Source organism: Daucus carota, chromosome 2 (genome assembly GCF_001625215.2).
Source record: "Daucus carota subsp. sativus chromosome 2, DH1 v3.0, whole genome shotgun sequence".
Taxonomy (NCBI): Eukaryota; Viridiplantae; Streptophyta; class Magnoliopsida; order Apiales; family Apiaceae; genus Daucus; species Daucus carota.
The window spans coordinates 33,824,143-33,849,672 of NC_030382.2; the positions used below are offsets into that span (position 1 = coordinate 33,824,143).

The window sequence follows — 25,530 nt, forward strand, 5'->3', positions numbered from 1 at the left end:
TCAAACTATTATGTAAAATTGCAGGTGGTTCTAATTCAAAGATTTGTGTGTGTCATTTGTGTTGTATCTTAGATTTGAGTTTTGTCAATTTGACTTTTCTGAGCATCTCCAATAGTTTCTGAAAACCAAAAATAAGGAAAATAAGAAAATATAATTCTAATAGACTCTCAGTAATTCCTAAATAAACATAAGAGTCTTTTCTTTCTTCTTTCTTTTAAGAGCTGCTCTCTGTCATTTCTTTACTTCTTTACGGTTACTATTTTGGGATGTCCCTCTCATTTTTTTACGTTACTATAAATAATAAGTTTTTCTCATCATTACACTCGCTATCTTCCCCTACTATCTCATATTTAACAATAAAAACTACTATTACATCCACTGCTTTCTTCCACTATCTCAAATCTATTATTAAATATTGGTAGATCCCACCACTTTACCCACTTTTCATCTAACTTTACTCATTTTTCATACATTGTCTTGGTCTCCGTGTCCCCCTCCAATGTAAACAATTGAGGGGGACGGAGGGAATATTACATGACTCTTACTCCCTCCGCCCCTTCCATTTCTTTACACTTTCCTTCTTGGGGTGTCCCATCCAATTCTTTACATTTCAAAACTTACCAAAAATAGTCAATGGGTCCCACCACTTCTCCATTTTTCTTTCCTTTTCACACTACTTTTACCCCACTATCTTCTTTTTATACATTAAAAATCAATGGGTCCCACCACTTCACCCACTTTTCATTCTCTTTTCCACTACTTTATTCATATTTCTTAACCTCCGTGCCCAACCCATTCGATAAGAAATGGGTGGGACGGAGGGAGTAACTTGTATTTTATAATACAATATTCACTCGCCCATTTGAAATTTAGTTTTTGTCAAAGTGGACTTTAATTAATAATAAAATATAATAATGTTAGGAGTGAGTATAAAGAATATTATTGGAGTTTTCGCTCCTAATAATGTATTAGCTTGTCAAGAACTCAATATTTTATGTTATATTTGAAGCAAACGAAGAGACTATACCAAGAGACTGGGGGTGTTGGCCCCAAGTGTCACATTTTTGCAGCAAAAGGCCTCTATTGTCATTTTTTGGAAAAATGACCTCAATCGTCACTTCAAAACGCAACTTCATGTTGTGTTAAAAAAACACAACTTGAAGTCGTGTTTTCAGCTTAAAACGCAGCTTCAAATCGTGTTTCGGTTCAAAACGTAACTTCAAATCGTGTTTTCAGTTTAAAACGCAACTTCAAATCGTGTTTTAAACTGAAAACGCGATTTTAAGTCGTGTCTTACTCAGGAAAATCAAAACATTATTTGGGGCCTTTTTTCTTTGAATCGACCGTTGGGGCCTTTTGTACAGAAAATGACACTGAGCCCCATTTGATCTGGAATAGCGACTTCCGGACCTTTTCTCAATGAAACTGTTGAGCTTGAAAAATACGTTTAATTTACACATCCATAGGGTTTATGATTTTGAATACCAAATAAGCTTGAATCCCAATGACTAAGTTGAGGAAGCTCAATCGAGCTACGTGTCATCGCATGTCTATGGTCAGGTTTATATTCTTATCCATCTTTATATAATTGTGTGTGTGTACCTTTGATTGAGGGTTTCATTTTTTACAGAACAATGGTTTCACAGCTTGCTAAGCATGAGCGTATCGAAACTACTGTAGCTAAGGTATCTTTCTTTCACTTCATGTCTGTATATGATATATTTGTAATGCTTTGTTTATTTCTGTTTTTTATTTATGTTGTATGGTACTGATTTCTATGGGAGATGCGAGAGTAGGCGTCTGGATCGAGGGGTTTTATGAATAGACTGGCTTGAATGTGATTATTTTTTTTTGTTAATTATGCTTAATGTGGATCTTAGCTCCCCGGTATATACAATGTAAATGATTGGAAGAATGAATTTTGTCGAGTCTGAAACGCTGGCACCTGCGGACTAGGGAAGTATAGTTAACGTTTGTTGTGTTTTGTCCTGAAGATGAACTGTACTGCGCATTAGTTATGTTAGAGTATATGGTTTATTCCAATTAGGTCTTCAACCCCTTCTTATTGTGAGGATATTCTAGTTGATTTTGAGGGATTGGTAGAGGGTTCGACGGAGCTTATCAGAATGGGACATAGTATTTCTCATATGATAGAATCGATGCGAAGTCGGGATGAATCTCTAGAGATTGCTAATTTTATAATATGGTTAGACAGGGCTGAGAAATTTTGGACGCTCTCATAATTTACCCTAAAATTGTTTTATGGTATACAATTGGGAAGGAAGGATCCGAGCAGAGATTAAAAAAGGTCATAATTGAGCCAAACGACTCTTATCAAAGATTGAAAAAGGGATCTACACACCCTTGAAAGCCCCTGTATCTAGATGCTCTGTCTCCTGTGTAAGTTGACCATAAAATTATGAAGAAATTCAGCCCAAAAACTATGACATATATACACTTTCACAGGAGGAATCAACTCCTACAGCTGGTCTCTAAAGAATGGTGGTGAGGTCACGATGAATTGAGAGGTGTTGGCCCTACTGTCTAACATCGCACGCACGCGCACATACACAATTTAGCGAGTTTACTATTTTATATTGGATGTATTTAGTTTGTATTAATTATATTGTTTGTTTCAGTGCATAATTGACTTCAGCCATGCCCCCAGTGATGCTTCACTCCTTGCCCTGTAAAATATAAACTAATATTAGTGCTTTCTACTTGCAAATCTCAATCTTGTAGGCAAAAGAATTTCATCGACTAGCTGACAATATGGTACAGCTCGGAAAGGAGGTGAGTTGTACCTAATGCTCTGTATTCTTTACTTGTCGCATACTACTATATTCGACAATATGGTCCTTCTGATAGCTTTTACATGTCTCAATTGACACGGGCTGTGATGGGTTTAAGAGCACTGGCGGTTTAGGTGATATAGCCACACACACACACACACACACATAACATATTAGTGGAAATGTTTAGTTTTATTTCTGCACAAGCTTTGTAAATCGCAAATATGTGACAAATATGCCCCATCCATCTTCTTGACAAGACTAATCTACCACAACTACATTACCAATTGTGAACTTTTCCTGTAAAGGCTGTTCAATCAACTTCCTTTACATACCTTGTTGGTCGCGCATGATGCCATAAAACATGTAAAACTTTCGGAATACTACTATTTGTGTCCGACTGGCTATACCTGGCATTTTTGGTACACATTTGTATGTTTTATTTGCTGCTTAAGGGGAAGACTGGCTAAGTCTATTGAGATCTTTGCAAGTTGTTTGATGTTATGATCTATTGTTGCTTGGTTAAATACACTATCCTTTTTTTAAGAAATATACTATTACAGGGCACTCTCTGTGGTGCAAGACGTGCTGGTGCTTTTGTTCGAGGGAATGATGTCATTCACAAGCTATTTACAGAGTTGGCTTATCGATACAAGTATATTGCTCTACCTTGTTTCTTGTTCAGACTTTGGCCTATTTTAATGATTGTAATGCACATGTGAAATCCTGTGTTGCAGAGATAGAGCAGGTGGATACACAAGAATGCTTCGTACTAGAATACGAATTGGTGATGCTGCACCAATGGCCTATATAGAGTAAGACTTAATATATCTTTCCCAATCACAATTTTACCTTCCTCTCTATCTCGTAAATTTTATTTTGAAAGAAATTAAAAATATGTTTCTCATGTGTTTCATTGTATACTGAACAAGCAAGAGGGAGGTTTGATGGATTTTGTCATTGTATGCATCTATTATTTAATTTTTTTTTTCTGCGATATGCTTTGATACACACACACACACACACAAACACAAACACATATATATATATATATATATATATATATATGAAAGTCTTTTCCGAAATTGCAGATTTTTATTTCATTTACTTGAACTATTTTTACATTCCGCTAATAAACTGTCCATGGTCTCACCTGCCAATTTTTTTTAATTTTATCTTGTAAGTTTTTAATTTAAAGATGTTCTACCTTTGCAGTTCGTAATAACTAAATATACTCATTACTTTCGGACTAATAAGTGGACAGTTCATAATTGCCTTCTAATTTAGGGCAGCGTCAAGAAAGGATAGGTCATAAGATAATGGATTAAAATTAACACATGAATCAGCTGAAGAAACACACAAGTAAATACTAAGTTTTAATACTCATTAAAAGTAATTTAAGTCTATAGAATAGCGAAAACTTATTATGATTAATGTATAATATAGATGTCCTAGAACTTGGTAAACAAGTAGATTGTTAATAAGAAAAGTGATAGTTTATGTATACTTCCTAACCAACATTATATAAAATACTAACAAAAGAAAGACATACTTCTACTCTATTAGAGTAAACCTAGAATATATTTAACAATCCACTATTAACATAATTACTCTACTCAAACAATTACTATCAAGCCTATCTCTCAGTTATAATATATAATTTCTCGTTATATATCTTCTCCCATTTTTCAAAAACTTGTCCACTAAGTAACCATGAACCAAGAATTACTTTGCAGCACTACTTCAATAGTTAATTGAATCCCTTGACCACAATCTTTGATATCGGCGTAATATAAGAAGGCACCATGGTATTGTCTTGGTCTTTGAATCCAAATATGCTTCATGAAAAAAGAAGTGACTGTTTCATGCCTGACCCCATCTCATTCCTTTACATCAATTTTAGAACTCAAATATGAGTTAAACTTACAATTTAAAAGAAACATGTGAGAGGCAAGAAAGAAGCGAGAATGGGATTAAAGTACAGTAGACGCCTAATTTGCAAAATTCCCTACAAAATCATGTCTAATTTGAGTTTTATTGTTATAAGATGTCTAACTTGCCATGCTTGTTTATTATTATACTCTGATGTGTCCACGTACCCGTGTCCAAAAACGGGACAGTGTCCCTGTGTCTCCAATTTTCAAAGTTTTCAACTCCGATGCTCGGATATGTGTCGTGTCCGATATTCCGTACTCGAGTCTGAGTAACATAGACCACAGCAAGATAAACGTCTGAAATATACTCTCGGTTGGAAAAGAAATTATTCAAGTTTTTTATAGCCTTTATTATAAAATATCCATGTTTGATCAATGTGGTAGATTACAGTAATTATGAATCACAACTCTACATCTTTGAACATATATCTTCATACCAAAAAGGGCGGAAGCAATGTATTTTTAATAGATGAAATGCATGAAGATATATGTTCAAAAGATAGTCAGACAGATACAGATTACCAAACAACAAATATATTATATACATATGCCGACCAATGAGGCGGACTTATATGCGATATGCCGACCAATGAGGCGGACTTAGCAGATTGCTAATAATGATAAACAAAAGAGTACTGGAAGTTAATCATTCTTATAAAGATGCAGAAACAATTACAAGTGAATACGGAGAATAGAAAAGAAATAAACTTACAAGCAGTTTGCATCCAGCCTTTCTTTACAAATGAAAGCTCATATATATAGAGCAAAATTGGATGGGAAAAGAACAGTTACTGATTACAGAGTAAAAGTAAAAACAAAAGTAAAAGTAATTTACTTGGGTAAAACAAAAAGTAAAAGTGAATATGTCAGTTGACTTTTCCAGTAAGTGAATAGTGCCTTGTTTAATAAATTTACTATCGATGAATAGTGAATTTATTCTTGTTAGGCATAAGGATCTTGTGCATCTTGAAGATCTGCACTGGCGTAAGGGTTTGATTGTGAATGCTGACTGGACTTGTAACTAGATTCTGAGGGATTTTCTCCTGAAGATTCTTTTTTAAGGCTTCCAGCTCTAGCTTGAATGGCCTTTAACAGAGAGTTTAATTCAGAAGTTGTTAACTTGTTAATTGCAGAAGCATCCATTGTAGATGAAATCCCATCAGATACTTTCTTCTCTTGAATAATTGGCATGGTTTTGACTGGTACAGATGGGAATTCTTTCTGAACTTGACTGGTTATTCTGTCTATATTGAATTTATCCCACCACTTGACATAATGGATTCTGGAAACACAACTGTATCCATCATGATCGGTTATTGTTGCTCTGTGACTACCTTCCGTGTGAACTGTGTTGGTTTGTTCAACTAAGACATTCATCTGATATTGCCATTTGAAGATCCAAGGAACTTTATATTTACTGAAAAAATGAAGAGTTTCAAATCCCAAATAGTCTGGATTTTTGTTAGTTCTTACTTTTTTGAAATAATCAATTTTTTTTAATAATACATCTGGAATTACTGATGATAGTGGTTCAAAAGAATTCCACCAATCAATGAACCATAGAGGAATTGAACTCTTGAAGTTATGATTAATTGGACAAACCATGAGTGACTGAATGATTCATTATGATATAGGAATATAATATTCCAAGCATCCATGTAATCATAATAACAAAAATGGTTAGCACTGATAGGTAGTAACTGAAGATCAGATGGATGATTGTGCCATTTGTCTTAGGAGATTATTTGTTTAATGTAGATAGAATGGTATAAGACTTTGGATTCGTCTCTTCTATCTAGGATAAGTTTAATGGATACCGAATTTGTTTGGAATAGAACTTCTTTGTAATATGACAAAGATTTGTATAATGCTGAAGGGATGAAATGCCATCCAAGGGGAAAAACTGGGCAGCCAATTTACTGGGGTTGTTACAGGGTTTCATAAAGTGTTCTATGAGAAATAAATTTTCCTCATGACATTGAGTATATTCAGAAACTGCTTTTCCACATATGTCAAAAGGGACAAATGGGAGAATGGGTTTACTGGTATTTACAAAAGGATCAATAACTGGGGGTTTACTGGCTAGGACTGTGTTATAAGGTATTTACAAAAGGATCAATAACTGGGGGTTTACAAAACGAATTCTTTTGGACCATTATCATCAGTAATTCCAGATGTATTATTAAAACAAATTATTTGTTTCAAAAAAGTTAGAACTAACAAAAATCCAGATTATTCCGAATTTGAAACTCTTCATTTTTTTAGTAAATATAAAGTTCCTTGGATCTTCAAATGGCAATATCAGATAAATGTCTTAGTTGAACCAACCAACACAGTTCACACGGAAGGTAGTCACAGAGCAACAATAACCGATCATGATGGATACAACTGTGTTTCCAGAATCCATTATGTCAAGTGGTGGGATAAATTCAATATAGACAGAATAGTCTGTCAAGTTCAGAAAGAATTCCCATCTATACCAGTCAAAACCATGCCAATTATTCAAGAGAAGAAAGTATCTGATGGGACTTCATCTACATTGGATGCTTTTGCAATTAACAAGTTAACAACTTCAGAATCAAACTCTCTGTTAAAGGCCATTCAAGCTAGAGCTAGAAGCCTTAAAAGAATCTTCAGGGGAAAATCCCTCAAAATCTAGTTACAATTCCAGTCAGCATTCAGAATCAAACCCTTACGCTAGTGCAGATCTTCAAGATGCACAAGATCTGTATGCCTAACCAGATTAAATTCACTATTCATCGACAGTAAATTTATTAGACAAGGCACTATTCACCTACAGGAAAAGTCAACTGACATGCTCATTTTTACTTTTTGTTTTACCCAAGTAAATTACTTTTGTTTTTACTTTTACTCTGTAATCAGTAACTGTTCTTTTCCCATCCAGTTTTGCTCTATATATATGAGCTTTCATGTGTAAAGAAAGGCAGGATGCAAAATGCTTGTAAGTTTATTTCTATTCTCTTGTAATTGTTTCTGCATCTGTATAAGAATGAGTAACTTCCAGTAATCTTTTGTTTATCATTCTTATAATCTGACTATATACATATATATATATATATATATGTATGTATAAATATTTTTTCATATCGTTGTTTCTCATTAATTCACCTCGTAAACATTTTAATGTCTTTTTGCTCACAAAACTTATTTTATTCGAAGAAATGCCTTATGTTAGTAAGGTAGAGAGGTGATAATATACTTCTTTCACACAGATATACCGGACAAATTTTGTGTATTAACATGTTCTATGGTATTGTTGGATATTTTTGGTTGAAGTATGTAATGCCAATTAATTTTAAATCAATATGTATATGAGGACATCCCAAAATAGAAATTATGATATATGATGTAAGATTGAGGAAGTGGTATGTGAGAAGAATTTTTTTTTTTTTTTTTTTATGTCAAGTGTCTCAAGTCCATCTGATATGTTTACATGCTCTTGTAGGGAAAACAAATTATGGGCGCACTTAGGAGTTACTGGCTGTAATTTTGGAGCATATCACTCTCAACATCTGGCTATTATTAAAGCTTTGTGTTTGGAAAGTAAGCTAGGAGTGGCCTTATGGCTTCGAAACAGTATGTTACAGAATTTTTTAGTTCCTGATGTGCTTACGCATAATTACCTTGTAAATGGGTTTTGCAAAAGTGGCGACTTAGAGACAGCGAAATGGATTATTATAGGTATGATATGCAGAGGTCCCTCTCCCAATTGTGCTACCTATAACACTCTAATGGTAGGTTATTGTGCCAGTAATGATTTGGATAAAGCTCTAGATCTTCCATCCACCATGAATACTTGTGCTATAAGACCAAATAGAGTTACTTGTAACATTCTTGTACATGCACTATGCAATAAAGGTTTACTTGGTGAGGCTACAAAACTCTTAGAGCAAGTCCAATGCTAGATGCTATATATCTATTGCTATTGCTATAATATAGCACCAAAAAGTGTTTTTTGGTGCTAAAATAAAACTTGCACTCCAATGCTAAGTTCTATAACTAGTTTCAAATTTAACCAACTCATTAACTTTTACCTAACTTCTATAAATTTTATTAAATATCTCAACCAATTTCTAGTTATTGATGATGTGGCAACATGGATAGATCCATCCTTAGTTTCAAATATAGAACCAAGGATGCATCTATGCATGGATGCATCCAAATATAGCACCCCTTTGGAGTTGAATTTTTTTACTTTTGATGCTATAATATAGCAATAGAACCAAGTATAGCATTGCATTGGAGTTGCTCTTAGGAGAAATTCTAGAAGATAAGCCTGAAAGTAAAACTTCAAATTTGATCACCTCAACTATACTTATGGATGGTTACTTCAAGAATGGAAATATATCTAGTGCCCTCGCTATTTGAGAGGAGATATTTAAAGGGCACAGAAAAATAGATGTTGTAACATATAATGTAATGATCCATGGAGCTGGTTTGAGCTTGCACTGTAGTCTCGCGTATAGATTTGTAAGTGAAATGTACAAAAGAGGTTTGATGCCTGATGTTTTCACATATAACACCCAAGTCTTCTTATTAAGGAAAAAAAGACTGCCGAGGCTTGTTATATACACGGGGTAATGTCAAAAATGGGGGTTCCTCCAAACATTATTTCGGATAGAGTGCTTATTCAAGGTTTGTGTATCAATGGTGATATAGATTTGGCTAAAGAGTATCTTCATTTTATGTTAGAGCTAGAAAGCAGGGATACTTCAGTTTAATGAAGAACTGCGTATCGGATACTTCGTAGTGCGGGGGTGCGTGGGGGTGCGGCGGAGTGCGTACGGGATACGCCACGTGGCGTATCGGTGGAGGCAACGATGGGGATACGTGGGGGTGCGGGGATGGGAGTGCGGGAGTGGCACAATTCGTAATTTAAAACAACTTTTTTTCAAAAAAAAACCTAAAATCAATCAGTCAAAACCTGTGTTGCTCTGTACTCGACTATGTGCAATCGGATTGTTGTCATCGCCGGAAATCTTCTGGAGGTTGTCGGAAAGAATGCCCAAGTCGTGAATGGTAGTTGTATATGACTGCAGACTCATAGAGATGAAGTTTGGCGAACGACCACGGGGCAGAAGAGGGCAGAAGAAAAGGGGTGAGATGGGGGTGTTTGTTTTAAAGAAGCCGGAGCTGCTTCTGGCTTCTGCTTTTCTTGACCCATTTGTGTAAAAAAGTAGAAGCACTTTTAAGAAGCTGAGAATACTAGCTTCTCTCTCACAGCTTTTGCTTCTTTTCCAAACACTTTATTAACTTATTTACTTCTCACTTCTACTCTACTTCTTTATTATAAGCCAGAAGTCACTTTTTTTAAGCTAACCCAAACGGCCCCATAGTCTATCTAAAACAGATCTGTGTTTATATGTATGTATACACTTTGGTAACTTTAAATGAACCTGGAGTGAGGTATGTCCACATTCATTTCCTAATTTTTCATTTACCTTTAATGATTAATTTTAGGAACTAATTATACTTCTGAATTCACAATTTTAATATATAAAAATAAATGGTTTAATTGTTATGATAATTTTATAAATTATATTTATTTATTATATATATATATATATATATATATATTATATATATAATATTTTCAATATTTTAATATTTGCCGTATCCCCTTGCACCCGTATCCCCATATTTTGGAATTTGACGAATTCCCGTATCCACGTACCGCGCACCCGCACTCCCGCACCCGCACTCATGCTTCCTAGTGTTAGAGGATTCAGTTTTACCTGATATGTATATATGGAATGCTTTGATTGATGGTTATGGAAGACACGGGGATGTGCAACAAGCTTTTTGTATTCGCGATCAAATGGTGGCATATGGCATTTTTCCTAACATAGTTACCTACAATGGATTGATCAATGCAATAGCACATGAAGGAAAACTTGTTGAAGCACATAATTTGACGACAGAAATGATCTTTCATGGAGTTTATCCTGATGTAGTTACTTATAATATATTAATAGGTGCTGCTTGTCGTCTCAGATATGTTCATATTGGACTCCTACTTCATGATGAAATGCTGAAAAAAGGATGCCATCCTGACATTATAACTTACACCCAACTTTTGAAAGGGTTTTGTTTAGTAGGTAAAGTAATTAATGCAGAAAATTTGTTTGACAAGATGATCAACTCTGGTTTAGTGTTTGATCATGCCCCTTTTCAAATAATTATAAAGAAGCACAGGAGGATGGGAGAGCTGGATAAGGCATTTGAAAATTATCAGATATGGTTGAGAAGAGATAAATGAAAGTTAGCCAAATTGTATAGTTTTTTGACAGTGAAGATTCACCTTCTGTAAGTGATACAACCTTGTTATCGTTTCACATATATAACTTCAGATTCAAGAAGGTGGCAACTTCTTTCCTTACATGTCTGCATCTTTTTCAAGAAGGTATGTCCCCCCACCAGCTAAATATTCATAGACTAAAGCTCACTGAGTAGTTTAAGATGTGCTTACTACGGTTCTTATTCTTCTGAGTCCAAGGAACCTAAAAAGTTTAATGTGAACTCCTCAGGAGATGGCAGTTTCTTTTTCTGAAAGCAGTGCAAGAGGATATATTTCTGGACCTGTCTTTGTTTCTAAGAAAGTTGTCATACTTTCCATTCAGCGAGTGAAGAGTTCTTGCACCTTGTATGAATTCCAAAACCTTTGTTCTTCTGTTTACTAGTTTGCTTATATTGCTCAATTTCAATATAATCGAAAGGCTGTCAATGTGTACCATTTTCAGTACATCTCGAATGGTACCCTGAAATTGGCGGGAAACTATAAATCTTTAAAATGAACGGTTATATGAATAAAATTTCGTGTAAATTCATGCACTGTAAGACTAGCTGCAGTTTAAAGGAATTGATACTACATTACTACTTATTGTCAACCTTGCAATATATTCAACTTTTGACTGCATCAAAATATATTAGTTAAAGATATTTATAGTAATCCCTAATTGATTTTTGGCTGTGCTTATAGGTCATGTATCATTTGCAGAATAGGACTAACAATTTGTTGATCAGTTAGTAATGTTTAATATATTATGCAACTTTGAACTTTGAAGCAGTGATGGTCTTTTCTCTGCATGGTTTGTTAGGAACTTCCTTTTTCTTTTTAATGATTAATATGCAATACCAGTCCTTGTGTTGCTACTTGCATTAATAAAAGGAAGACACAATTCAGAAATCCTTTATCTGCTATATGCCTATATATATCGGATATATATTTGTTGATTAACCAGAGCTTATCATGAATTAAACATGAGTAATTTTTAATGACCATCACCAGGAGTTATCAAGACTAGTGACACCGATGATGAATATCCCTTTGTTAATTTGGCACTTGGAACACAGGCATCTGAAGTGTAGAAGTCTTTAGTGAAATTTATATGTGATATTATTAAGATCTGTCAAAACTGGGCGATATCTTGAGTTCATAATATACAAAACTGCATTTGTTGCTACATATAATATATTTGGTTCTGTAACAACTCATCGTGTGTTTTTGTTGACAGTATATAAGAAATGAGGATGAAGAACATATCAGCTATTTTGAGGAAGAGGTTTACAGTGCCAAATTGGTTAAAGGCGTGGGTATAATCTATGGACATTGGTCTTTAAGAAATTATATGGCTAAGCAAATCAGTTTTACATATTATAATTTTGCTTATTTACAGCGCAAAGAACCTCAAGAAGTTCATATGTTTGTAGATCTTTTACTTCAAGTGGTAAGCATGTGTTTAATGCTTGTATATTGTGTATGTATATCCTTACATCATTGGATTTACCAATTTTTCTCGATATTCTAAATAATAATAATTAATATATAATGACTCTTTAATATGTGTTCAGTAAGTGAACAGGAGCAAAAGGAGGGTAACAGCTAAACCAGTTACATTCTCTGTCGCAGAAGCACACACTCAGGGATTATCATTTTACGTTAAGAAACCACATATCACTGTTTATAACATGTAAATATTGCAGATCGATTAGCTCAAATAATTGAACAGTCTGCACTAGTAAATAAGTATGTGCAGTGAAAATGTTAAATTTTGCATCCTAGCTTAACAACCTCTCTATCTTTTAACAGAATCACGCCTCTGTTTATCCCGATAACCATAAATGCTTTTTGCTTTGTAGTATTGGTCTCTTTTTCTGGTCTCACATATCTTGCATATGCATTTTGTAGTAAAGGCACATTTGGGAGTGACAAACTAAGAAATCAACTTGCTTTGGGGATTTATAAATGAGTGGAGAAAATCAATGTCAGAAGTCAGAGGTAAATCTCTGTTGCTCATTCATTTGCAATTTGCATGTCCCATGTGCTTATATCTCCATGCTCTTTTGAACTCCTCACTTTCTTGATTTTAGTGTTCTTGATTCAATATCCCCACAAGACGCCCAGAAATTTCAGTTTAATATTTTCTATTGAAAGTTTCTGCCATATTTAACTGTTCCACTTTTTGCCCCTCAAGTTGCCTGCAAAAGACCAAATAAGAACCATGTTATAAAAATGACATACATGTTTTATAACCAGAGACCAAACAAAAAGTTAATAGCCATATTTGTGATAATGCAAATTAGTGCTGACCATTACCTCTGGATCATGTCGAAAAGTTCAGAAATAGTCGAAGCTGCTCTAGGTTCTGTAACAATCTTGATCTGCAACTTCTGTAATACAGCTCAGGGAATCCAATTTCCCCATGTGCATAAATGGTTATTAATGAATCAGGCTTTTTAGCATCTATGGGAAGTCTAGAATGAGTTGTAAAAGTAGGCAATCCTAAAATTCAGAGAATACAAAACTATATACACTAGTCAATATACAGGGAAGTTAACCTCAGTTTTTTGTGTTTTATGTAAAACGGTTTTTCTATGGTGTGCTCATGCCTCATGGGCACATGCTAAGCACCAAAATTTATAAGTTTAGCTAATTTTGATTGGCTCCTACTTCTTAATAATGGTGGACCCCCTGCATATACAACCACCACACTAATCAAAATAAGCCAAACATATATAATTTAGTGCTTAGCATGTGTCCATGAGCACACACTAGACAAACGCTATGTAAAATAATGCTAGGAGCTTCCATCCAAAATTCCGGGGTCCACTTGTATCGTATGTAATCATAGATTTTCAGCAGACCGGCATGAGAGGAGAAGAGGTAAAGTAATGTTAGGAAGGTATAAATGTTGCATGGTAAAAGTTGAATTCTGCTCTCCATGAACATGGGTCAATGACCTCGATTAGGTTCAAAAGTCTTCTGGACAGACAATGGCGGAAGGCTTTTGTTGGTGACGAATATGTCAAGATAGATTATCTCCATCGCAGGTGGTCATTGCTGGGCAATTTCCGTCGAGTAGTTCTTACAATTACATGCCTTTGCACCTTTTGTGAAGGAAATTCTCGTTTTAAGAAAAATAAATACTTCCTGAAGTTATTGTAAGGTTGTTGTTTGCAGCAGGCTCAAAATTTTTATTCTACGTAAAAGGTTGAGAAATTTACTTCGTGCGAGATTCTAAGGATTTGTTTTAAAGTTATCCAAGTAACTAGAAAATTTATTTTTGCATTGGATAATTGAAGTATATTCTTGTATGTAATATTTTCTTTTTTTTCCCCTTATTCACTAATTTGTAAATTATAAATTTACATTGTTCATGTAAATAAAAAAAATAAAGATAACAAAACATGAAAATTTTATTTCACACAAAAATATGATAAAATAATGGTTTTTGGAATTATTTCATGTTTATAGAAAAATAAAGAATTGGTTGTTTTATATTATTAAAATTATACTAGATATTTTTAATTTTTTTAAAAACAATATTCTGATTTCTGTTTCGGTTGTAAATTATGTTGTAATCCCATTTCGATAAGATCCAAATAGTATGATAATCTCGTTTTAAATCATGTTGTTCTGATAAAATCCAAACAGTATGGTAAATGGTAATCTTGTTTTCAATCTCATTCTTCCCAATTTTTATATTGTTCATTCTCATTATCAAATTATTCTAATATTTAATTTTGATCCCAATCTTGCATTTTCAATTTCGCTTCATTCAATTTTCATACTTTCCATTCTGATGTATGATCCAGTTGAGGTGGCCCTTTCTTCTTCTTAGCATAATTTTATATTATATATTTATTTTCTCTTTCTATCATGATACAAGCTAGAAATATACTCCTTCTGTCCCAAAATAGTTGTTACATTTTTATTTTTGTTGGTTAAATTATCTAAGTTTTGACTAAAAATTATAAGTCAATCACTCGTTATTTTAAAAAACTGAAAATTAAATCTTAAAATAAATTAAAAGTTATTTTCAATGACATGTTTATTTTATTTTTTCAATTGATAAAATATTAATAAATTTCAGTCAAAATTTAGTCAATTTGACCAACACAAAACCAAATGTGACAACTATTTTGGGACGGAGGGAGTAATAATTTTCAATATTTAAATTCTAGTAATATATATCAATTAAAAAACATAAAAAACCGATGTGTTTATGATTGCACGTTATTATTTCTCAAGTTACGAGACCTCAATTTTCTCTCAAGATCATTGTGAATTTTTTTTTTTTTTTTTTTCAGGGTCTACATTCTCGTAGATGAGTTGTATCATAGATACAATAAGCAGCAACAGAGATTTCTTTCATCCATCAAAGTTTATCATCTAACCGAAAGATATGCAAGATATCTCCGGACGTTTAGATAATAAGACTTTAAAGTCTGAATAAGAAAACCCATAAGTCTCTTTCCAGGATCCTAAAAATAAAAATAAGCAAAGAGAAAACATGAGAATAATAATTTAAGCAGAAAAAGTATATATTGTGGGGGGAAACCTATAAAAACCAAATAAAAGAATATTCAACACAAGGCATGACAACTTATTCAACAAAAAGAATATTTTAAACTAATAAAGAATATAGACAAATAAAAATTAAAATGTCTAACCAAAGCAAGAACTTTGGTTAGACACACAAGTATTAAAATATTCATAATTTATACTAAACTTTTTTTTCTTGTGAAAACAAATTAACACAAACAAAGAATTTTATATGCAAAACAACTATTCTATCAATAAAATGCTCACAGATTCCATCAAGAAAGGCCTCTATCTATACGACCACCCTAAACTCTTTTTCTTTATAAACCAAAATGTGCTTCTAACTGCCAAAGAAAGGCCTCTGTCCTAGAAAAGATATGGTATATATACATTTAAATCATCTATACGACCACCCTAAACTCTTTTTCTTTATAAACCAAAACTTGATCATTGTGAATTTAGTAAACAGTAATCATTGAAATATGCTTTTAACAGATAGAGTATAAAATTATTATGGTGAAGAAGCTCAATTAATTGAGGATCAAAGGAGTTTACATGACTAAATTATTTAATTTAATAATATAGGTTAACGTTAAAATAGTAAATAGTAAAATGCATCAGCTTATTTTTTTTTCCTTTTTATCACAGTTCCCAAAATTTAAAAAAATTATTCATTTTATCGGGTCGGGTCCGGGACTCCGGATAGCTTCCCTAACGTCAAGTTTCCCGCCATAGGTATAATGTGGACTTGGCGCCAAAAAGGGCGAAGAAGAGAGTGTACAATCCACAAAACAAGTCTCCTTTTAACCCCAAACTAAACAAAGCGCTCGTCTTTCTCACTCATCTTTCTCTATCTTAATTTGCTGCTGCTGCTGTTGCAATGGATTCCAATCGTGCCGATTTTACTCAAGACATCGGTACGCTGTCTTTTTACTTGTATATACATACATGTCTCTGCCTGTGTATATCATATGCATTCCTCTCAGTATTCATTTGGATCGATTTTGTAGAAATTGCAAAAGATTTTCTCTCCAACTACGCCGATCTCAACGGTGACGCCAAATACATTGCTCTCCTTGTAAGTCCTCTCTCTCCCCCTCCCTCCCCTCCCTCTCTCCGCTCGCCCTGCCGCTCTCTCTCTCTCTCTCCCCTCCCTCCCTCCCTCTCTCTCTCTCTCTCTCTCTCTCTCTCTCTCTCTCCCTCCCTCCCTCTCTGTCTCTCTCTATTTTCGATTCACTTTGACCTAATTTTGCTAGTTATACATGTATGTGTCAGTGTGCGTAAATTCTCAATTCACACTGACCTAGATTGCTAATTTTGTGTATATGTATAATTTCAGCAAGATGTTGCTAACCGCAAGACCAAAGCAATTGAAATCGATATTGAAGACTTGTTCAATGTAAGTTTATGTTATTTTTATTTTGTTTGAGTTTTTATGAGGTAGCTTCTGTTTATATATGTAGTTGATTTTTAAGATGTGTGTTTATGTTGTGGTGATTTAGTACAAAGATTTGGATGAGGAATTTGTTAGGCGAGTGACGGAGAATACCAAGAGGTATATTGGTATTTTTGCAGAAGCTATTGATGGGCTGATGCCAGATCCAACAGAAGCTTTTCCGGATGATGATCATGATATCTTAATGACACAAAGGACTGAGGAAGAGCCTGATGGATCGGAAAAAGTGGATTCTAAACAGAGGATGCCTCCGGAAATTAAACGCTTTTAGTAAGATTCAAGTGGAATCACACTGCTTTTATTCATATTTAAATGTGTAATAAGTCTTTTTACTCTTTAGAATCCCATTAATTAAAAATGAGAATATTATTTGAATAGAGTTCGTGCAAGTACATATTGTAGAAAATGTGGTTGATATCATGTATTATACATTTAGATCCAAAAATGACCACCTGCTTTTATATTTTATGAGAAATCAGGTTTTATTGTTTATTTTACCATAAACGACAATCTTAAGACATTTAGTGGATTGTGATCATGTCTCTAATGCTCAGTGTTTTCGTAACAGTGAGGTGTACATTAAAGCTTCTACAAAGGTGCAACCTTTTACAATCAGGGAGGTGAAAGCTTCAAATATAGGGCAGCTTGTAAAGTTAGCTGGTATCGTAACACGTTGTTCAGATGTCAAGCCCTTAATGCAGGTGGCAGTGTATACATGCGAAGAATGTGGATTTGAAATCTACCAGGTACTCATAGTAAATGTCATGCTACAATGACAGTATAAATATCATAAACAATGGCATACTTCTTTGTTTGTAGTATGAAACATGAATGAGTAGAGCAACTCAGTGCATCCTTTAACTAGTAGGTTTTATATTGTCTTAATTTTCTTTGAGAGCTTGCCAATAACAAGCATTATGTTGCGTAGGAGGTAACTGCTCGAGTCTTTATGCCACTATTTGAGTGTCCTTCCAGTAGATGTCGCATAAACAATGCGAAAGGAAATCTCATACTCCAACTCAGAGCATCAAAGTTTTTGAAGTTTCAGGAGGTTAGAACTTACTCTGCCAGCTGACACTGTTTGGTCACAGTTTCTAAAGTTACATTATAATAGTCTTGTTGATGCTCAACAAAAAGTGTTGATGTTTTTCTTGTATATTAACGTCTTTTCAGGCAAAGATGCAGGAGTTGGCAGAGCATGTCCCAAAGGGCCACATCCCAAGAACAATGAGCGTTCATCTTAAAGGAGAACTTACACGAAAGGTATAGCTATGTTTATGCCCACGCACAAAAGTTTTGTCCCATAAGCAGCTCAACTCGGTTCTCTAAGTTCATTTAGAAATTTGAAATATGAAATATGAAATTGAATGCATAATCACTGTAGTCAGACCAGGTCGTTATCTGTGCCCTCTGAAAGTTGGGTGGTTAGTATGGTGCAGCAAATTTCGGCATATTAAAATTGTGTGCGTGAGTATAGTATTTCTTGCAAGTGATCTTACCCAAAATAAAAAATGTCCACGAACATCTCGAACTCAATCAGAGAATTTTGTTAGATGCGGTAAAAAGGCCTGTATTAAGAAAATGCTCAAGCTCAATCTCAGTAGCAGAAAGCTCCACTCAATTTGGCTCTCTTTTACAGCCTGGACTTTGTTTGTATTTTCTCAAAGACCTATTTTATTTATATCCTAAATGTTCTCAAAATTTTCAGGTAGCACCTGGTGATGTTGTGGAGTTATCAGGAATTTTTCTCCCTATACCTTACACTGGATTTAAAGCAATGCGGGCAGGTTTAGTTGCAGACACATACTTGGAGGTTATGTCTGTCTCCCATTTCAAGAAAAAATATGAGGAGTAAGCTATTCCCCTCTTTCATTGGCCAAAAGCCACTTCAATATGAAATTATTTCGGTTTTTCAAAAAATCAACTAAAATCTAATAAAACAGCGTTAAGATTTTAGAATATTCATGTCTGTTGCATATACCAGACATGCCGATGGTCTATGGATAATGGAAAATTGTTTTGTTTATTCAGTTTAGAAATAGGGGGGGTGGGGCTTTAAAGAGGAGTGGTTAGGTTTAATTGGAAGCTGATATATCAGGAGAATGTTCTATTTTAATCGTATATTGCGGTATATGACAAAGTATTGCCTATGTTAATTGTCTTAATCAAAATGGGGATTCTTGTTTTAGGGAGATACTTATTACTCGTCTTATCACTTATGTATGAAATATGCCTTGAAGGGTCTAGACTTAAATATCTTTTTGTTAACAGCTATGAACTTGAAGGGGATGAAGAGGAAAAGATTGCACGTCTTGCTGAAGATGGTGATATATATAATAAGTTATCTCGTTCTTTAGCACCTGAAATATATGGGCATGAAGATATCAAAAAAGCTCTTCTTCTACTCTTAGTAGGTGCTCCGCATAGAACACTGAAAGATGGGATGAAGGTATTTCTGATAAATTTTTAACCCTATTAGACTTTTCACTCGAACAAAAGTTGTCTATCAACAGTACAACAATTTTAGAGAGTGAAAAATTATCCTCCAGTCATATTTTATATCCTGGTGTACGTATTTTTATAAATGATTCGTTTACTTTCAGTAAACATATTTTCTCTTTGTCCTTGTTTCATTGTCTAATACCTGGTTAACATTTTATCTTACATTGTTGCAGATACGAGGAGATCTACATATTTGTTTAATGGGGGACCCTGGTGTTGCAAAAAGTCAGCTTCTTAAGCACATTATAAACGTTGCTCCCAGGGGTGTATATACTACAGGAAAAGGAAGCAGTGGAGTTGGTCTAACAGCTGCTGTTCAGAGGGATCCAGTAACAAATGAGATGGTCTTGGAAGGAGGAGCGTTGGTAAGAAAAGCCTATTTTACTTGCAAATTGTTTCTTCTGTTGAACTAGGCTAGCTTTAATGCTTATGTACTTGATTGCAAGATGTCCAGTATGCTTCCTATAATACTGCAAGTCTAAAAAATATTGCTTGTTTAAGTAGATTATTAACCACCAGTTTTTTTAGGTATTAGCAGATATGGGTATTTGTGCTATTGATGAGTTTGACAAGATGGACGATTCTGATCGAACAGCAATACATGAAGTAATGGAGCAGCAGACTGTTAGCATTGCAAAGGCTGGGATTACTACATCCTTGAATGCAAGAACTGCCGTCCTCGCTGCTGCTAATCCTGCCTGGTAAAAATTATTAGATTTTAGGGATAATAAAATGTTGTAATCTTAATGCAACATAAATTGATTTGCGAGCTTTCTTCCATATTTAGATGGGATATTTCTTTTGTGTTGTAGGGGAAGATATGACATGCGGAGAACGCCAGCTGAAAATATCAACCTGCCTCCTGCCCTGTTATCTAGGTTTGATCTTATGTGGTTGATCTTAGATCGTGCTGATATGGATACTGATCTTGAATTGGCTAGACATGTGGTCTACGTCCATCAAAATAAAGAATCTCCTGCTCTTGGGTTCACTCCACTTGAACCTTCTCTTCTTCGGTGAGTAGTACAATATATGTTTCGTTGTATTGCAAGCTATTTTGTACTCCCACTGTTCTTAAAAATTTGTCTTTTGACTTTTTGGCATGTATGTTAAAGTGCTTTGTCTATAGTTAAAAATATTATTTGTAAAATTTTCTTTTTCCGAATAAAAATATAATATCAATACTTTTATTCGCAACAAAAAATTTGGAAATAACACTTCTAACTATGTGGTCAAAGCACCTTAAAATGTGTGCTAGAAAGTTAAAAGGCAGATATTAAAAAACGGAGGGAGTAGTAAATTGTAACGTGTTTCAAATCTTGGTCCTTATATTACATTCCATAGCTCTACCTGAAATAAAAAAACATGATCAAGTCTTGAAATACATATAGACTTGACCTTACAGTGACAATGTATTGATTACTGGATCTGATGGATGTAGGGCATACATGTCAAAAGACCGAAGGCAGTTGATCTATTTTGGACATTAATAGGTCACAATAAAGGACATGATTAAATAGTTGCTCAGAACACTCCTCTACCATATCTGCCACCACACAATTGTAAAAAATAAAATTAAATGAAGTCCTTTCTAGTGAAAATAGAATAGATAGGTGGATTTGAGCCATCTTAGGAATGATTGTACACCCCCTTATTTTCCAACTTTAAAATTCACGTGATTGCACATTCTGCTGCATTCTTCTTCTGAGGTTTCAACAATTTTGGTTGTAAAAATACTTGGTTTAAGGGGGTTATACATGCCATTGAGCAGTCAGAAAATAGTTTTTAACTTAAACCAGATTAGCTATTATCTCTGGCCTTTGTTGTTTCCCTCTAAACCAATGGCCCTACTTAATCTTATTAACATTTTTTAACTGGGATCTGTTTCTTGTTTATGACAGGGCATATATCTCAGCTGCACGGAAAGTATCTCCTTCTGTCCCAAGAGAGCTGGAGGAGTACATTGCTACGGCCTATTCCAGCATTAGACAAGAAGAAGCAAGATCTAATACTCCACATTCCTACACAACCATCCGAACACTGCTCAGCATTCTCCGTATTTCAGCTGTAAGTTTGTTCCTTCATTAAAGCTAATTAGTATACTTTTTGGTCACCTAGCACACTTGAACATGTATGTTTCACATGCATTCACTTGAATGTATTGGCGTGCATATTTTTTTCCTGAAGATGATAAAGTCAATGTCCTCAGAACTTGGATATACTTCTTTCTTACAAGTTGTTGTCAAGGCTAACTGTCCAATGTATTCTTCTCCCTTGGTAAAAGAGGTTAAGGGTTTAAGGCTCCTTGAAGGCATAAGGGTTGCCAGTGTTTAACTCTTTGCAAACAAACCTTCTGAAAACTTGTTCTCAAAATGTTATTTTCTGATTACAGGCACTAGCACGCCTTCGGTTTTCCGAGACTGTTGCTCAGAGTGATGTGGATGAAGCACTTCGATTGATGCAAATGTCAAAATTCTCCTTGTATTCAGATGATCGGCAAAAGTCCGGTCTGGATGCTATCTCTGATATATATTCGATCTTGAGAGATGAAGCTGCCAGGACTAATAAGATGGATGTGAGCTATGGCCATGCACTCAATTGGATATCTAGAAAGGTTTGTAATCACTTAAATTGGGGAATGGGAATTTTGTTTTTTTGATTAAAGTTATCAAAGACTTGGTAACTCGGCAGTTAATCTATAACAACACCATTATCCTGAACATGGAACAGAAAATTCATAAGATGTTATACTAAAGATAATATTAGATGCCTTTATGCTATTACATATTTACATGCAATTCCATATTACCCTAAATAGTATTATTGTGCTTTCATACATTTTTGAGCTAGTGAAGCTCTTTTTGTGTTGGTATTTTTGCTTGCAATAGCAGCTGCAGCCTGATGATATGTAATGTTTTCTTCTGAACAGGGATACAGTGAAGCTCAACTGAAAGAATGTTTAGAAGAATATGCAGCACTCAATGTTTGGCAAATACATCCCAACACTTTTGATATCAGATTTATAGATGCTTGATGAGTTATTATTTGTAAACTATCAGACATTGAACGTTGAGAATTAGTTTATGAATCAAACAAACTGCACGATGTAGAAAAGATTAAATGACTTCCGTGACGAGAATTCTTGACGGGCAGTTTTTGTTGGCAGTTGTATTGAATTTATGTCTTTGTAGCTGAAAGATTGTTATATTGGTAATTCTTACCCGGGGAAAACTTGTCAGAGATAGCTATAACTTAAAAGCTTGATGCAGGCGCTATTAAGGGTGAACAAAAAACCGTTTAACCCGCAAAACCGATCCGACCCGCCCCTTATTTCGGCCGACCAAACCGAACCGTTTCAAATTGAATAAATAATTGAGTTCAATTTTTTATAACTCGAATAAATTGGGTTCGTTCAGGGTTTTTAAATAATTAACTCCCACCTAACCCGTTTAAAGATAATAAATTTATATATTATTTTATCATGTTTAATTATGATTCAAGTGAATGGTAGAGCCTTAGAGGTAATATTATACTAGAATAAAACAAATTTCTCAAATTATGTCAAGGGCTTACCATTTTGATTTAGATGCTACTGCTTTCACCGGAATTTAACAGCAATTATCAATATAGTTGATAGTTTATTCCTTTGTAAGGTCATGAGATGATTTAAATATTATTTTGTAGTTCTTTTCTGTTCTAAAGGTGAGCATAGAATGCAGGCCACATGTAATATACAAGTAGAGTAGTTGATATGTTAGCACACTGGACGCTGGTTGATATATTTTGGCATGGATAAATGATGCTTCTGCATTTAAGGATTTAAGAATTTATTAATATAATATTTAAGAATATATGTTTTGCACCATTAAAAATTTATATTTTGTAGTTTTTGAGTTTTAATTTTGACGGAAGAAAACCCAATAAACCCGACCCTACCCGACCCTACCCGCCATATTAATAATAGGGTTGGGTTAAAAATATTTTTGAGGGTTAACGGGTTCGAATATTAAAAAACCGATTAATTTGGGTTGGGTTGAATTTTCGTCACCAACCCGGTCAACCCGACCCGTGTTCACCCCTAGGCGCTATATTGTAGTATTGTGATTCATTCTCTAAAATCGCTCGCATTTTTACTCTCGGGATGTTTGGCCTATTTATCATGATTTCAAAAAATATTGTCTTAAATTTCACATCTCGAAAATATGATCTGAAATATCATCTTATAATAATATTTCATTTGATGTTTATATTTTTTTTAAAAAAAGTAAAATATAAACTCTATATCTAACATTTGAAACCCAAATCCAAATAATATATACAAGAAAACTATACTCCGTATCATTTAGCGCTTTACATTCTTATCGAATTTGAATTATTTATTAAACATATTGGAAATATGTGCTATATTTATGAGTCTGACATCAACGCATAAAAATGAAAATATTTTTTGAAATATTCCATGTATCTCAAAATACCATTCATTGGAATCTTATGGAATACCAACAAAAATACATTCATTTTTAGTACACTAAATTATATTTATCGACGAATTTTTTTTAGTGAGGGTCTAAAAATATTGATAAATAAGTTGTATGTGGAGACGCAATATCCAGTGACAAGAATTTAAGTACTCATTTAGAAAAGGACCCAACCCAAGCTATATAAACTCCTACGTTCAGCAACAAGACAAAGAAATAAGAAACCCGGCCCATTTGAGACTGAGCATCTGATCCAACTCCAAACAAATTGGACGCTGCTTCGTAAAGATACCTACGCTCTCAGACGCTGCCCTATTTTTCCGTGTTGACAAACAGGTAACAAAGCATCTATCTTTATGTTTTAATTTGAATATTTGCAGACCAAGATTATTCAGTTTTTGTTAGTTACCTACTCTGATTGCATATTTGTTCTATTTAGCTGCTTACATTCATTTTTACTAATAACACCTCACCAATATCTGATCCCTGCTGCTGTTATGTGCTTTAATTTACTTGAATATATCGTTTTTCTGTTAGATAATCTGTTGTAGGGTATCTGTTACTTAACACGGGTGGAGTGGCATTATTCACGTATTGTTGAATAGTTTAAAACATCGAAATACATTCGACTCTTTGAAGTTGAGTGTGTGGGAATACTAGTATAATTTGGGGATGACTTAACAATCGAGACTCTTTTTTATCAATAGTATGGACTACGGAGTGTGATTTCAGTTTTTCTTGGACGTTTTATTTCAGTTTTTTATATTCACTTCATTCATTGGAAGGGGTTCTATTCAGTGATTAGAAGAGATAATTTGTTATTTATGATCCCTTCCACTTGGTAGTGAATAAAGGTCATATGTTACTCCATCTTGTTTGTTTAATTTTGCTGTCCTGACATAGTTTACTTATGCAGGCTTGTACTTACAAGATGGAGGTTCCACAGGTTAAAGCTACGTTTCACCTAGGATCAGAAACTTATTCTGTTTATGCAAACAAAGGGATTCTTTCGGAGCAGTTAGTTGCATTAAAGGAAGAATCCATGACCATACTGAAGGCATATATCACGAAGCATAATGTTCCAATTGACGTCCCTGACGAGGTCGAGGAAGTTTCAGAAGATGAAGAAATCACTGAGAAGCCAAAACCAAAGAAACAAAAGTAGGACTTTTTATAATCTTTTGGGTTTGAAGTTTTATTCAAGAATATTGGTCTAATCTCTTTACTTGAAATGTTCTCCTATAATTAAAGTGTGTATTTACTTCGTCTGCTATTCAAACATGAAATATCAACTTTACTTCTCTGGAATTGCATGTATTCCACTTATTTGGCAACTGCCTGCAAAAAGATACTTGGTAAATATGCATCTCATTGATGAATACCTTTAATAGGGAAATCATGCATATATGTGGTTTCCAACTAGAAGTGATAGTTAAAATAGACAGATAAGTGGTTCTCACACAACTTCTGCAAGTTTAGGTCTTTTATATTGTGGAGTTCTCATCTCTTTATCTGTTCTTCT

General features: G+C 34.2%; 3 protein-coding genes across 10 annotated transcripts; all 3 read left to right on the forward strand.

Moving 5' to 3' along the window:
• Positions 1–885: 885 nt before the first annotated feature.
• Positions 886–12,533, forward strand: LOC108208064 (uncharacterized). Of its 8 annotated transcripts, XM_064087202.1 has the most exons (10): positions 1,098–1,560; positions 1,631–1,685; positions 2,743–2,793; positions 3,356–3,447; positions 3,530–3,607; positions 8,193–10,845; positions 10,935–11,150; positions 11,275–11,390; positions 12,262–12,340; positions 12,424–12,533. In XM_064087202.1, the coding sequence occupies exons 1-6, from the start codon at positions 1,505–1,507 to the stop codon at positions 8,650–8,652; spliced, it is 792 nt and encodes a 263-aa protein (XP_063943272.1). In that variant the 5' UTR covers positions 1,098–1,504; the 3' UTR covers positions 8,653–10,845; positions 10,935–11,150; positions 11,275–11,390; positions 12,262–12,340; positions 12,424–12,533. The 8 variants fall into 8 exon arrangements, with proteins under 8 accessions (XP_063943275.1, XP_063943273.1, XP_063943274.1 ...); XM_017378542.2 differs by having other exon boundaries at positions 1,097–1,555; positions 1,647–1,685; positions 8,193–11,150; XM_017378541.2 differs by having other exon boundaries at positions 8,193–11,150.
• Positions 12,534–16,323: 3,790 nt separating this feature from the next.
• On the forward strand, positions 16,324–22,720 carry LOC108209878 (DNA replication licensing factor MCM7). Its single transcript, XM_017381069.2, has 15 exons — positions 16,324–16,489; positions 16,583–16,650; positions 16,912–16,971; positions 17,075–17,298; positions 17,597–17,774; positions 17,957–18,079; positions 18,202–18,291; positions 18,737–18,879; positions 19,300–19,477; positions 19,704–19,895; positions 20,059–20,231; positions 20,343–20,546; positions 21,432–21,597; positions 21,923–22,144; positions 22,460–22,720. The coding sequence occupies exons 1-15, from the start codon at positions 16,453–16,455 to the stop codon at positions 22,562–22,564; spliced, it is 2,163 nt and encodes a 720-aa protein (XP_017236558.1). The 5' UTR covers positions 16,324–16,452; the 3' UTR covers positions 22,565–22,720.
• Positions 22,721–24,824: 2,104 nt separating this feature from the next.
• LOC108208031 (uncharacterized) lies at positions 24,825–25,316 on the forward strand. The gene is made up of 2 exons (XM_064087206.1): positions 24,825–24,849; positions 24,925–25,316. The coding sequence occupies exon 2, from the start codon at positions 24,940–24,942 to the stop codon at positions 25,171–25,173; it is 234 nt and encodes a 77-aa protein (XP_063943276.1). The 5' UTR covers positions 24,825–24,849; positions 24,925–24,939; the 3' UTR covers positions 25,174–25,316.
• Positions 25,317–25,530: the final 214 nt, after the last annotated feature.

Bases quoted from the DNA above. Each gene is read 5' to 3' on its own strand.
- LOC108208064 (XM_017378541.2), top strand. From the start codon at position 1,505: ATGACTAAGTTGAGGAAGCTCAATCGAGCTACGTGTCATCGCATGTCT. The intron at 2,794-3,355 runs GTGAGTTGTACC...ATACTATTACAG, and splicing joins TGGTACAGCTCGGAAAGGAG to GGCACTCTCTGTGGTGCAAG. The intron at 3,608-8,192 runs GTAAGACTTAAT...ATGCTCTTGTAG, and splicing joins GCACCAATGGCCTATATAGA to GGAAAACAAATTATGGGCGC.
- LOC108209878 (XM_017381069.2), top strand. From the start codon at position 16,453: ATGGATTCCAATCGTGCCGATTTTACTCAAGACATCG. The intron at 16,490-16,582 runs GTACGCTGTCTT...TCGATTTTGTAG, and splicing joins CGATTTTACTCAAGACATCG to AAATTGCAAAAGATTTTCTC. The intron at 17,775-17,956 runs GTACTCATAGTA...TATGTTGCGTAG, and splicing joins GTGGATTTGAAATCTACCAG to GAGGTAACTGCTCGAGTCTT.
- LOC108208031 (XM_064087206.1), top strand. From the start codon at position 24,940: ATGGAGGTTCCACAGGTTAAAGCTACGTTTCACCTAGGATCAGAAACT.